The sequence below is a fragment of the Podarcis gaigeae genome (assembly GCF_964106915.1).
Source record: "Podarcis gaigeae genome assembly, chromosome: 13".
NCBI lineage: Eukaryota > Metazoa > Chordata > Lepidosauria > Squamata > Lacertidae > Podarcis > Podarcis gaigeae.
In genome coordinates, this window is record NC_139689.1 from 7,106,263 (window position 1) to 7,120,335 (window position 14,073).

The 14,073-nt window shown below is 46.8% G+C and overlaps 1 protein-coding gene across 1 annotated transcript; it reads left to right on the forward strand.

Moving 5' to 3' along the window:
* The first annotated feature begins 2,283 nt into the window (after positions 1 to 2,283).
* PPP1R3E (protein phosphatase 1 regulatory subunit 3E) lies at positions 2,284 to 12,792 on the forward strand. Its single transcript, XM_083707083.1, has 2 exons — positions 2,284 to 5,336; positions 9,417 to 12,792. The coding sequence occupies exons 1-2, from the start codon at positions 4,884 to 4,886 to the stop codon at positions 9,894 to 9,896; spliced, it is 933 nt and encodes a 310-aa protein (XP_083563209.1). The 5' UTR covers positions 2,284 to 4,883; the 3' UTR covers positions 9,897 to 12,792.
* The last annotated feature ends 1,281 nt before the right edge of the window (positions 12,793 to 14,073 follow it).

Here is a 14,073-nt window from a genome sequence, read left to right on the forward strand (position 1 = left end):
ATGAAGTCTGTTGTATTTCTCTCAGAAAGGAATTGCAGGAGACGGGAGCCACCACTGAAAAGGCCCTGTTTCCCAAGGCTGCTGCAGTCGGACTGTTATTTCCTTCAAAATACCCATTTTACACCCTTAAATGACTTCCATTCTTCTCTTTTCATGGTTCATTTTACATATCATAAATCCTTGCGTATTTTACAAAAACTATACCATTCAGTATTCCATTACTGAATCCGTCAAAACTTATTTACACTGTTAAATTTATCTTAATGCTGTAAGCATTTTCAGATCTTTATATTTGCCGTTTGATGCCACAAGATGTTGGGGTGGGGCTGGACTAAGGCAGATTTAAAGGGAGGTTAGACAAATTGAACAAGGTGTAGAGGCCTATCAGCAGCTTTTTGGTCATGACAGCTAAAGGCGAAACTCCATTATCAGGGTGAGCAGGCTACAACCTCCCTTTTCTGCCTCTCTCGTAGCAAACCATCTTGTCTGGATTATTTTTCTGATGGGCCCTTTCAAATTTTGGGTCAATCAGATATTTAAATTCTAAGCAGACTGCCATTGTTACTTGCAGCAAAACGAGGCAGGCAGGAGAGCTTTTCTGCTTTGCGGGAAGAAAGTCGTGTCTGGCTGAAAGGATTCCAGGTGAAGGGAAAGACTCTGCCTTAAACTCTAGAGACTTGCTGTCTCTCACTTTTGGACTGTATGGGCCAATGGTCTATATATAAGGCGGCTTCATATCTTTAGAGGATTGCTGAGCTGGCAACACTTTGCAGAATTACTTGGGAGTATATTGCATCAAAACGAGATTTTAAAATTAAAGTGGGATTTTCTTCTGAGTAAACATGCATAGGGATGTTTCCAAATTTACAAGTACAGGGAAATCTCTTATTTATAAGCAAGAGACATTAAGTTCATCCGCTGAATAACAAGCGTCTCTCTTGTCTGCTGTCTGCTTGGCAATCTGCTCAACCACCAGAAGAAGCTCAGAATTCTAGTCCATCTGAAAATAAGGAGACAGATGATTATCGTTATTTGTTGAAGTTGTTAGTCGCTTTATCTTGCCCAGAGCAACGCAAAGTGACTTAAAACCAGCCAACTGGATAAAAAGCACCACATAGATGCATGCAGCTCAAGGATGTTAATAATAATAATAATAATTTTTTTTTTTATTTATACCCCGCCCTCCCCAGCCAAGGCCGGGCTCAGAGCGGCTTACAAGCAATAATAAAAACAAGATGAATGATTACAACTTAAAAACAAAAATAAAATACAACATTAAAATAATGGAACATTAAAATATTAAAATGTAGCCTCATCGCAGGTGAAGGAAAAGAGGGGGGGGAGAGGGGGAGGGAATCAAATTGGCTCCAAGCCAAAGGCCAGGCGGAACAATTCTGTCTTACAGGCCCTGCGGAAAGAAATCGGATCCTGCAGGGCCCTGGTCTCATGAGACAGAGCGTTCCACCAGGCCGGAGCCAGAGTTGAAAAGGCCCTGGCTCTGGTTGAAGCCAATCTAACTTCTTTAGGGCCTGGGACCACTAGGGTGTTGTTATTTATGGACCTTGAGGCTCTCCGTGGGGCATACCAGGAGAGGCGGTCCCGTAGGTACGAGGGTCCTAGGCCGTGAAGGGCTTTAAAGGTCAAAAGCAGCACCTTAAATCTGACCCTGTACCCCACCGGGAGCCAGTGCAGCTTGAAAAGCAATGGGTGAATATGCTCCCATGGCAGAGACCCCGTGAGGAGCCTCGCTGCAGCATTCTGTACCCGCTGGAGTTTCTGGGACAGCTTCAAGGGCAGCCCCGCATAGAGCGAATTACAGTAGTCAAGCCTGGAGATGACCGTCGCATGGATCACTGTGGCCAGGTCGGGGCGGGAAAGGTAAGGGACCAACTGCTTGATGCGGCGAAGGTGGAAAAATGTTGCCTTGGCTGTTGCTGTAACTTGCGCCTCCATGGAAAGGGAGGCATCAAGGATTACACCCAAACTCTTAACAGAAGGCAATGGCACTAATTGGGCCCCCGCAAGAGAAGGGAGTTGGTCCCTCATCCCCATACCATCCCGACCTAGCCATAGGACCTCTGTCTTTGAAGGATTTAGTTTCAATCGGCTCCCACGAAACCATCCAGCCACAGCTTCCAAGCATGTTGTGGCAAATGCCAGACCAGAGGCATAGCATGGGGGCTGGGGGGGTCGTCACTCTGGATACAGTTTGGGGGGACAGGATGTTGTGCGTCCTCACTCATGCCGCCTTGCGAGCCCAGTGCTGTTCTTGTGATTCTCGCAGAGTGCCATGAATGCTTCTTTCTTTGTTAACATTTTCACATTATTTTTTTCTTTTTCTGTGCTCTCACCACTCCTGGTGCTCATTCTAATTGGAACTGGAAATCAGCAGATCATGGTGGATTTTGGGGTTGGGGCTGCATTTCTGTTGTGTTTTCAAAGCATTTCTTTAACCACGACGTTCACCTGCTCCTTGGTTCTATGAGACTACTGCTTAATGGATCCCGTCGCTCGGAATTAATCCCCAAAGACACTGAATTGTCTGTCAGTGGACCTGTGGGCCATTCTCCAGCTGTGGAGAGGTAACTGGTAATGAAACACCTTTCGGCAAGTGATAAAGGAAATGTGTGCCCGGTCATTTCCTAGGACCTTGCAAAGGTATATGTCAGCCTTCGGCCACCAGGTGCCCTCCAGATATTGTTGGATTACAAGTCCCATCAACACCTGCCGACACAGCCATATTGGCACAGTCTGATGGGAGTTGTAATCCATTGCAACTCCTTTGCCTAGTGAGCAAAGGCTGTCCCAAAGAAATGGTGCACAGTGTAAAAAGCCGGACTTCATAGGCATAAGAGACAGATGGATTGTTTTAGGTGTTTTAGGTGCAAAACAAACATTGGCTGTTTGCGTGTGTCTGCTAGGATTGCATTAGCGTTTGGGCCCGAGAAAACCAAGCTCAATTTCCTATGACCTTGAGAAATGAGGCAGGTTGAGCAGAGGGACAGAGCAGCAGTGATAAAAATAAGATGAGGAGGATGTCATTGAACTCACCCTGCTCCCAAGAGAGAGAGAAGGCTACGTATTTGTAGAGCTGTCCGTAACCATTTCTGTACCTTCATTAGATTCAGGGAGGTGGCGTGATGTGGTTGCCTGTTTTCTGAAGCTGATCTGAGGTGGCTGTCAATGGAAAAGAAAGGTGTGATTCTATCAATTTAGGGAAGGGGAGAGAAAAGGCTCCTTCCTCCGCAATGAAAGTAGTACAGTAAACATCATGTAACCCCTTTTGTGCTTTGTGGTGAGAGGAGGCAGGAGGGGATGTTAAGGAGAGAAGGACAGAAAGCTTTAGGCTTGCTCCATTATTCATGACCGGATGCCTGCAGTTTCATGTAGAGACGCTCTCAGGCACCTGGTTAACGCGGCATGAAGCCAAAGGAGCAGCTCCATCTCAGTTAACAGCTTCATTTCTGCCCCCAAAACAGCCTCCCCAGTTCTACTGGCGTCCCTTGTTGCCAGCTTGAAGCCCCCCACCCCACCCAAACACACACATTTCCCATATCTGAGCCCCGACTGCCAAATCTGCCCCCAATTTTGAATCCCACCCCCCTTTTCCTGATCTTTGTGGGGCTTTCTTGCTCTTGCATAATCCATTAGTTCCATTTTCTCTTCTGAATAATTCATCTCCCAAAGAAACATTTCTGGGCACGTATACTTTTTTAAGGTACATCTTGTCTCTGGAACCTAGAGGGGCAAGGTGTGAGGGAGAGGGAGCCCTTTTCCTAGCAGTAATAAAACCTTTTCGGGTCTGGAAGCAAAGATCTTCTCCTTCCCACCAGTCCAAGCCTCCCATTCTTGACTGAGTGAATTGTGCCTGTTTGCATTCCTTGGAGAGATCTCCTCTGGAGTACCGGCCCTTCAGATTCTGGATGGGCAGACGGTTTTCAAGGAGCTGCAGCTCTGAGGATTATGGTAATCTCTGAGTCACCTTTAGCTGGACCACACTGAATAAAAAGCTAGAGAGACTGAAAACTCTCCAGGAAGCAAAAAATATTTAACAGCATCTTCCAGAGAGAGAGAGAGTCCGGGAATCTCTGGAGTGGGACAGCGTGGAAGTGAAGCGATGGACAGATAGAAGGAAGAAGCAGCAGCGAGGGAAAGATACCTTGATATAGACACATATAAAAATTTAAATATACACAGAGAGTATCAGAGATCAAGTAGAGTGAAAAGAGACAGGAAAGAGCAGACAGACGACCTGACCGACTTGACTCCTCAAAGGCAGACGAGAGTTACGGTGTCCTTGGGAAGGAGAAGGCAAAGTCACACAGTTGAATCAACAGAAAGAGACAGAGCACGGATGGAATAATAAAACACAGAGCATCTCCAAAAGGCACAGTGACAAAGCAAAAGAATGAGGTAAAACGAGAGAGAGAGAGAGAGAAAGTCTTCAGAAGGAAGAGCAGCGGAATACACTGAAAAATGGAAAGGCAGGGTGAAAACACCAGACCAGATGGAGGGAGGGAGGGAGAGCAGAAGATGATGGAGTGGTAATAAATGAAGAAGTGACCCACAGACAGACCGAGAGCCCTGCAGACAACCGGAAGCATGGCAAAGAGACTCTAGCAGGAGAAATCGGAGGAGGTAACATGCTGAGGGAGAACCAGAGCACTGAAGAAGACTGAGAGGCAGGGCGGTGGACAACACGGCTGCAAAGGAACATCTTTCCTCCCAAACGTGCAATAAGGCAGTCCCAAACGGAGCAACAGTGTAGGAAGGTCCAGCGAAGGGCGTGAAGAACTGGGTTGCCACCACACACTCCCGAAACGTGATTCTTGGGCCTGAGCTGCGTAGAAGAGCCAAGCCTTCGGGTCTGCAGCTTTGCCCCCATGGCTCGTGCCCCACCGTCACCTCTGACCCCTAGCAACATCCCACGGAACCTGAGCTACATCGCAGGCCTGTACGAGCGAGCCTACTACCGCACCGCCCGGCCGAGCATAGCAGAGGACTCGGGGACCGAGGGCTCCGAATCCGAGTCGGAGAGTAGGCCCCGGAGCAGGCCCCGGAGGCGACGTCACGTCTTTGGAGGGCACAAGCGGAAAGGAAGGCGCCGGACTCGCTCGGCCCCTGCCCGGGGCAGAAGTCGGGGGGCTTCGCGCAGCCGCAGCCCCGGGACACGCAAGAGGGTTCGCTTCGCCGACTCCCTGGGCCTGGAGCTCACCAGCGTCCGCCAGTTCTGGCCTAACGACCTCCCAGAGGTGCCGGAGCGTGTCCATGCCCAGCTGAGGCGCGACTCACTCAGCCACTTTGCCCCGTGCCTGCCTTTTTGCCCACCTGTGAAGGTAACGGGGGTTAGGCAGCCTAGTGGTGGGGTGAATCTTGGGGCAGAATGGGAAGTGGCAGAAAGGTGGGAGGGAAGGAAATCAACCATAGATTTCCCTTCAGCATCGCCTTTATGAGGGCAAAGGAAGCATTAAATTCATGGAGAATTATAATTCCTACTCTTTACCCCCCACAAAGGCCTTAAAGGGCCAGATAACCAGCATTGAACTGGTCCAAAATGCATCATATTTGTGTCAAGTAGCAATGGAAGATGTAGCTTTTTCAGATAAGGGCTCAAGCCCAGGGGTAGAACATCTGTGTTGCATGCACAAGGTCCCAGGTTCAAACCCTGGCATCTCCCAGATAGGGCTGGGAGTGTCCCCTGCTGCTGCTGCTGCTGCCAGTCAGTGCAGACAATACCAAGTGAGGTGGACCAGAGGTCTGACTCAGTAGAAAGCAGCTTCTCATATCCCCATGTGCAATGCCGCTTTTGGCCATGGGGGGGGGGGGAAGCTGGTGCCATCCAAAGGCTGTGAGACATCAGCTTCAAAACAGACAGCTAGGTCTAAATGAATTGTGCTCTGTATTTACTTGCCGCAAGTTTTGATCCTGTTGCCTGGGGCTGATTGGGAGTTGTAACGACTAGGGAAGGCAGCACACGGGCTGCCCTAGCTGGCAGTGGCTCTCCGGGTTTCAAGCAGAGGGCATTTCCGTCCTTTCCTGAGGAGTTGCCACTTGGGATTGAACTTGGACCTCCTGCATGCAAAGTAGATGCTATGGCCCTGAGCTGTGACCCTTGTCCCAAGATAAGCGTACATGGGATTGCAGCCTTCGCTTCTTACCATGAAGTCACATGTCATTAACCTGTAGTAACCTATATCCACGTCTCTGGGTCTTTGCAGGAGTCCTGTAAATAGGCAAGAAAAGGTAACTGACTAGTATATTTTTTCAGTGTTAAAGTGAACTCCTGCATTGATTTCTGTGTTGCAGGGGGTTGGACTAGATGACCCGTAGGGTCCCTTCTAATTCTACAATTCTATGCTTCTATGGTTGCTGAGAGAGGGGTGTTGTGAACATGCAAGCCTCTCCACCACTCCCTGCCTGCCTTCCTACTTTACAAAGCAACGCTCTGAAGCACAGATCCTTTCGTATCCGCAGAGATTCCCCATGCATTTTCAAATTTGGCAAAACAGGAGGTTCTTAAAACGTGTCAAGAGGCCTCCATAGATACAGGTGTCTCCTTCTTTCAGCCAGTCACCTTCCAAGAGTTAGGAGGCAGAAACAGCGATGGGGTATGGATACTAATCCACATTGCCCCTCTCTTTGCGTTTTCATTTCCCTCTTCGTAACCCCAGAAGAGGCCTTAGATCTATTATGACTATACAAAAGGCATGGATCCAAAATATGCCTTGAAAGGTTGTTTCCGCAGTTTCCAGGTGGAGCTAACCTACAAGGCTTTGGAGGCATTCATAATATCCCATCCTGTCCACCTTTGGGCAATTAAAGTCTTTCACAGTTCGCCTTAAGCTTTCCCCCCTGAGCATCTCTTGAGATGGCCCCAAAATCTCCAGGGATGGTGGTTGTGCAAGGAGCTGGGAGGGGATATAAGATCTCCTCACCCTTGGCAGGCTGAGGGGATCCCTCCGTCTCCAAAGAGAGTCCTCAGGTTTAAAGAAAGGCCCTTCCTCCCATTCTGAGCCCATGCAGTCATGCCAACACAAAAAAGGTTCTTCTTTTGGGCCCCCAGCCCTCACTAGTCTGATCGTAGGGCCTTTATATAAAGGCAGCCTTGCCTTCGCCAACCAGGTGCCCTCCAGACGTATTGGACCATAACTCTGTGGCTGGCTGCTGGTGATGGGAGTTGTGGTCCAAAGTGGCTGTGCTTGCTTGGGCTGGCGAGAGTTTTGCTGGCTGCATTAGGGATGACTCCATAACGACTGCATTCCAGCCAAAGGAATTAACATAGATGGGCTGGTGGTGCTGGGAAAAGGGTTTTTTAAATGTTGTCCGGAGACCAGAAGTCTCTCTTCTCTTTCCTGAAAGTGACTCTCAAATGGCACTCAGGATCCATCAACGCCTCCCTTGCTTTCCACATTGCCTGCCTCCTCGCTTTCTATCTCATCCTCCTCCCGCCCTTCCCTTCTCCACACGCTGCCATCTTGGATCTCCAGTCTCTCCTCTTCTTCGCCTTGTCCCATCCTTTCATCTCCTCCCTGACTTCTTTCCTTTTCCCTGTGTGACTTGCACATTTAAGGCACATTCAAAGCACATTCTTTTCCTCTCAAAGAATTCTGGGCACTGGAGTTTGTTAAGGGTCGCTGGGAATTGTAACTCTTGTGAGGGGTCGACTGCAGTGCCCAGAATCCTTTGAGGGGGAAAGAATGTGCTTTGAAGGGCCACATCCACACTATACATTTAAAGCGTTATGGTACCACCTGAAACAGTCATCGCTTTCCCCAAAGTATTCTGGGAGCTACCGTTCCTGGGGAATTGTAACTCCATGAGGGGAATAGGGGCTGCCAAACAACACCCTTAGCAAACTACAGTTCCCAGGATTCTTTGGGGGAAGCCATGACTGTTTAAAGAGTTATCAGAGTGTCTTAAATGTATGGTGCAAATGTGGCCATAGTGTATATTTAGCCCTCGCTCCTCTTTCTCTTTCTCATCCTCTTCCTCCCTCTCCCGCTCTTATTTTCCTCCTGTTCTTTTTCTGCTGGCCAGCCAATATCTTTATCTTTCATCTTTATTGCCCTTTTCCTCACCTCCCATTCACTGACTTTCCTTCTTCTTAGTCCTCCTGACCTGATTCAAGAACTCCTCTTTATTTACTTGGTCACATGCTTATTATATCCCATTTTTCCTTCAAGGTGGTGTACGCAGTTCTCTTTCCCATTTTATCCTCATGACAGCTGGGTGAAGAAGGTTAACCTTAGAGACAAAGACTGACCCAGGCCTACCCTGGGAGCTTCCTGGCCTAGTGAGGATTTGAACCCGGGTCTCCCAGGTCCGAATCCTACATTCAAATCACTTTCCCACATGGACACACACTGTTTCCTGCCAGCCTTTAGTCTCTTTCTGCCTGCCTTCTCTAGATTTCCTTCTGTTTTCTTTTCACTTGTTTAAATTTATATAGTCGTATCCTGTATAATGCATTGGTTTTCCCTTTCCGTCTTATTTGGTCTCTTCTTTCCAAATTCTCATGGTTTGTTCCCACTCACCATTTCCCCCCTACACTCTATTTTAATACCTACCTAATCATTTTTCTTCTTCGTCCACAAATTTCTTCAGTCATTCTGTCTTTATTGTCCCTTTATACCCTCTATTTCGCCCCTAACACCTAAATAGCCCTTCATGTGTTCCATTTTCTAATTAGGAACATAGGGAGATACCTTATTATACTGAGTCAGATCGATTGGTCCATCTTATATATTGTCTACACTGACTGGTGGTGGCTCGCCAAGGTTTCAGATCTTTCCTAGACCAACGTGGAAATGCCAGGAAATAATAATAATATTATAATAATTTGTTTTTATACCCCACCCATCTGACTGGGTTTCCCCAGCCACTCTGGGTGGCTCCCAACAGAATAATAAAAACACGATAAAACATCAAACATTAAAAATTTCCCTAAAATTGAACCTGTGACCATCTTCTTAAATAAAATTTTATTAAAACTTTTTAATAATGCAATATGATCAAAGAAACTAATCTAAATAAAAACAAGGTGAGAAAAAAATGAAAAAAACCAAAGGAAAATAAAAAAGAGAAGAAACAAATTAAAAGAGAAGAAATTAAAAGGAGTTCCAATTTTCCGTCTGTCAGTTTCATAAAAGAAATTAGTCAAAATATTTGCTCTAGCATGACATCCAACTGATCTTCTTTCTGTTAGGCAATATTTCCCCAAATGTCTCCGATTCATTTTCTTTTTTACACAAAAACTCCAAAAGGGGTTCTCTGACTATTATTATTAACAATAATAAATTTCATCAATGGTTTTTCTCTAATCAAACATATCAACTTTGCCTCCAGCAACCTGTGACCTGCCTCTGAGCCATGGTCCTTCCAAAATTCTCACTCCCCTCTTCCTTTTGTCTCTCCAGGATCCTTTGAGTCTTCGATACCTGCTGGAGCCCACCTTCCCAGACCCCCTGTCCATGCCAGATTTCTTACCGCGCCTCCTGGCGCAGTGCGTTCTCCTCGAAGGGGCCCGGGCTGAAGGCTCCTGTGTATCCGGCACCATCCGGGTCCTCAACTTAGCCTACGAAAAACGGGTCTCCGTGCGATACACCTGGGATTCTTGGGCTACGCAACACGAAGTTCGGGCATCCTACGCCGCTCCTGCAGGCCGGGATCGGGACCACGCCGACCGCTTTGCCTTCCGCCTTCCGCTGCTCACCCCGCTGGTCCCTGGGGTTGTCCTAGAGTTTGCCATTTGCTACCTTGTGGGGGCAGAAGAGTTCTGGGACAACAACCAAGGCCGCAACTATTGCCTGAGGCCTCCACCCTGTGTGGATGAGGAGGATGAGCCCCCCAGCCCCACTGCCGATTGCTGTGAGACAGGGTGGATACACTTCCTCTAAGGGAACATAGAGCCATCCCAATAAGAAAGGAGGAAGGGCAGGAACCAAAGGACAGAACAGAGCAGAAGGGGGGACTTGCCAAATGTCTCTGTTAGAGGGGGTGCTGTGGGGTACTTGCACTGAGCCCTAAGAATAGGGTGGGTGGCAACTATCAATATGCTAGAGGCCTCATGCCACGCTTGGGAATTCAAAGAAACCCAAAAGGTCAGGGCAGTTTTGCAATCAGTGGTTAAAATCAGTTTTGAAAGTCCGCCATCTTGATTCAAAATGGCACCCAATGGTATCAAAACATAGGCCAAAAACGGCTCATTGATCTCAGGAACAATCATGCAAAATGCGGTAAAATTCAGCGCATTCTTGAAAGGTTCTATCCGCCATCTGGATTCAAAATGTCATCCCACTGTATCAAAATATAGACAGAAACCTGCTTCTTGATCTCAAGAGCCATTATGCAAATTTCAGTTACTCATTCTTAAGAAGCATCCGAATGCATAGCAAACTTTCCAATATATATACATATAGCAGGTGTATGCAAAGGTTTGAGGTAGATGATTTGGGTTTGCTCCCAGGCTCCTTAGCATGACATTCTGCAGGCCAAAGTCTGCTATGGAGTTTCTACCTGAGTGATATCTGATAAATCCAAAAATCAGTCTCTGAAGTATGTTCACCACATACCCTGTTTTCCACAATATACTAACTTGCTATCTAGCTGTGTGTGCTTTCACCAATCTATTTCACCAAGCAAATAGTGAGTGAGAAATATTGAGAAAAGGTCAGGCAAATCATTTGTTCTCATTTTACAGTTAGAGAACAGGAGGTCCTAAAAGAGTGACTTGAATCTGTTGCAAGCTAGGATTTGAACTCAAGACTCCCACCCAGTAATCTAACATTGTTCTGCTGGGGGCTCTCTCAGACTGAACAAAATCCGCATAAAGAGGCTAGCCTTCAAAGTACCATCCCCACCCCATGTAACTTGTATGTTGCTAAGCAACATATGTGCATCTTGAGGATCATCAAGAGATCCCTTCCCTTTGTTGGGGTCTCACTGGTGCCTTTACATGAGATTGAGCAAGAGTAAGCTAAATACACATACGTAAGGGAGAGAAGGAAGAAATTCCGCCCTAGGAGTAAGGTGAAAAAGACTGAACTCTGGTGAAACAAAAGATGGACAAGATCCACTGCTATATATCGTGGAGGTGGATCTCCTCAGCGTCTGTCACTAGATTCTGGGTGGCACTAAGAACAATGAGTTTTAATCCTGAGGACTTGTTCACACATGCTAATTCCACCCGCATCTCCCTGCATGAATAGATGGGAAATGTGGAATGTATGAATGTTTACATGTAATTGTATTGCTGTTCTCTCAACAGTGTTCTGAACTGGTTCCTTGCGCATGTTTCATTATGTCGTTGTGATATCACTTCACTGATCAAGCAGAGAGTAGCTGTCTGATCTGTGTATTTAAGCCGGGGGTGGGGTGGTAATGAACACTTGCGCCAAATTCATTATCTTCATGTTGCAAAAAAAAGTCTTGTGTAGAAGCAGCACTCACCAAAATAGTATCCAGGACAATTTACAGTGGTGTCACCTGGTATACCATCCATGCTTCGGTTGAAATGCACAGGGAGTAAGCCTTAATGAAAAAATGGGTGAAAGTTCTAAATTTCCATGACCCACAAGACCCCTAACAACTGAAGACTCCATAATAGTGCTTCTCAAAGTTCTGATGAATTTATTCTCTTACGGTTGAAAGCACTATTCACTCTTGCACCTAGAAATATTTATTTTAATGTGTGCAAAAATAATCCATTCTCTGCATGACTCGGTCATTGTTCTAGGTGCGTTCTAGGTGCCAACTAGCAGTTCAAACCATCATTTCATGAGCAAAGCAGTGCAGCAGTGTACAAGAATGTACAACAAAAAACTACAATAAAATATTAAAGCATCATAAAACACAAAACCAAAAGACCAACAATTAGCAGAATTAAGTCTCTGAAAATGTTTGACAAAACAAATGTTTTCAGTATTGCGAGAACATCAGAATTGTAGGTGCCTGTGCTCTAAAATACTAGTGCTCTAAAATACCAGTGCCATTACTCTGAAATCCTTGGCCTAATCCAGTCCTTATGATGTACTGCTGCTCTTGGTTCAAGTAGAAGCTAAATGAACATGTGGCACATGTCAGGCAGGTGGTCTTCTCTAGAAAATTGCAGTGATCTGGCTAGTGTTTAAGGGAAAAGGCAGACCTCCAATTATTAATGAGAAGAAACAATAGATGGCCTCTTTATATCATACTAATGAGGAGTGCTAGGCACTGCTTGAGAATTTGTAGAAACCCAAAAATATTGTGACTTTCAGATAGCTAGTGCAGCTTGTGAGTTTGGGCCCATCACACCAAAAATCAGGCAAAGTCACACCAAAGTCATGTTCTACTTCACTATCTTGATTTGAAGTGGTGACTGGCATCCAAATATCAATGAAGGCTGCTGGAGCCTTCATGACAAGTCTTGAGTGGTATCTGTACCAATAGAAAACAGACAATCCACTTTCCAAAATATAGAATAGATTTCTGATGGCATCATTTTCCCCACCATAGTGTAGCGATTGGGGAAATCCAGCTACCTAAAATCACCTCTAATTACTGGGTGCCATCTTCTCCCTAGTCCAACCCAGGCAGAAGATTCTGGGGCAAATGGACTATTTGTCTGGACCACAGAGGGAAGATGCTAGGCTTGGGCAGAGTTTGGATCAGTGATATATGCTTTAGGTGTGTTCCATAATGTGACAATGAAATGGCACCAGTGAACCAAAGTTTACATTAATGTTTGTAACTGACCAAAACAAGCAATTGGATTGAAAAACCAAAGAAATAAAACAGTGAAAAAGACTGTGAAAAGTCTCGAACTCACGTTATATTTGCATACCTCTAAGGATCTAGGAGGACGCTGGTGGCGCTGCGGGTTAAACCACAGAGCCTAGGACTTGCCAGTCAGAAGGTCGGCGGTTCGAATCCCCGCGACGGGGTGAGCTCCTGTTGCTCAGTCCCTGCTCCTGACCACCTAGCAGTTCGAAAGCACGTCAAAGTGCAAGTAGATAAATAGGTACCACTCCAGCGGGAAGGTAAACGGCGGCGTTTCTGTGCGCTGCTCTGGTTCGCCAAAAGCAGCTTAGTCATGCTGGCCACAGGACTCAGAAGCTGTACGCCGGCTCCCTCAGCCAATAAAGCGAGATGAGCGCCGCAACCCCAGAGTCGTCCACGACTGGACCTAATGGTCAGGGGTCCCTTTACCTTTAAGGATCTAAGATGAGCCTTCTGGATCAGGGCAGTAGCCTCTTTTGTCCACCATCTTATTCTCATAGTGGCAACTAGATGCCTTTGGGAAGCCTGTAAGCAGGATCGGAGCACAAGAGTATTCTCCTCGTTTGCAATTACCAGCAACGGGTATTCAGAGCATGGTATATGGGGTGTTAGGGGAGGGGTAGTAGCTCTGGTGGGGGACACATCATGCTTCTGGGGTAGTTTGTCCACCTTTGGTCTCCATCCTGCACTCAGCTTTCACCTCTGGCTCCTGGAAGCTGCCTGCATGCAACAGCAGCCGCACCCCAGGAATGGCTTCTAGGGGCAGACTAAGCCAGGAGAGGGTAGTTGATGGGTGTCAAACCCTCAGCGAGTTAGGGACTTCCTCTGCGTACAAATACAGGCTCTGGCAGATTGAGCAGGAAAGACCAATAGTCCAATGGTCAATAATGCAGTTTCCGCAAAATGCTGCAGAGGGGGCAGATGGGTCTCCTCAAGCTGGGAAGGGAGCCCACCTTAGAAAAGGAAAACCCTGATTCTAAACCTCTGCTGCCTTGTGGGATATCTTTGGGAGAAGAAATGGCTCAGGAGCAAACCCTACACAAAGGCTGAGAACACACCATGCATTTAAAGCACACGAATTCCTCCCTAACAAGCATGGGAACTGTAGTTCGCCGCTCACAGAGCTACAGTTCCCAGAATCTTTAACAAACCACCGCCTGCTGCCTTGCTGCTTTTATTCTTTCATTTCTTCTGCAGCCTTGAAAAAAGGAACAAAAGGATTGCTCCAAATTTGGTCCTCTGGAGGGGCGAGAGAGTTAGAAGAGTTGGGTGCAAGCCCAAATCAATGGCTGGCTGTCTCCCCCACCCTCTCCTTCT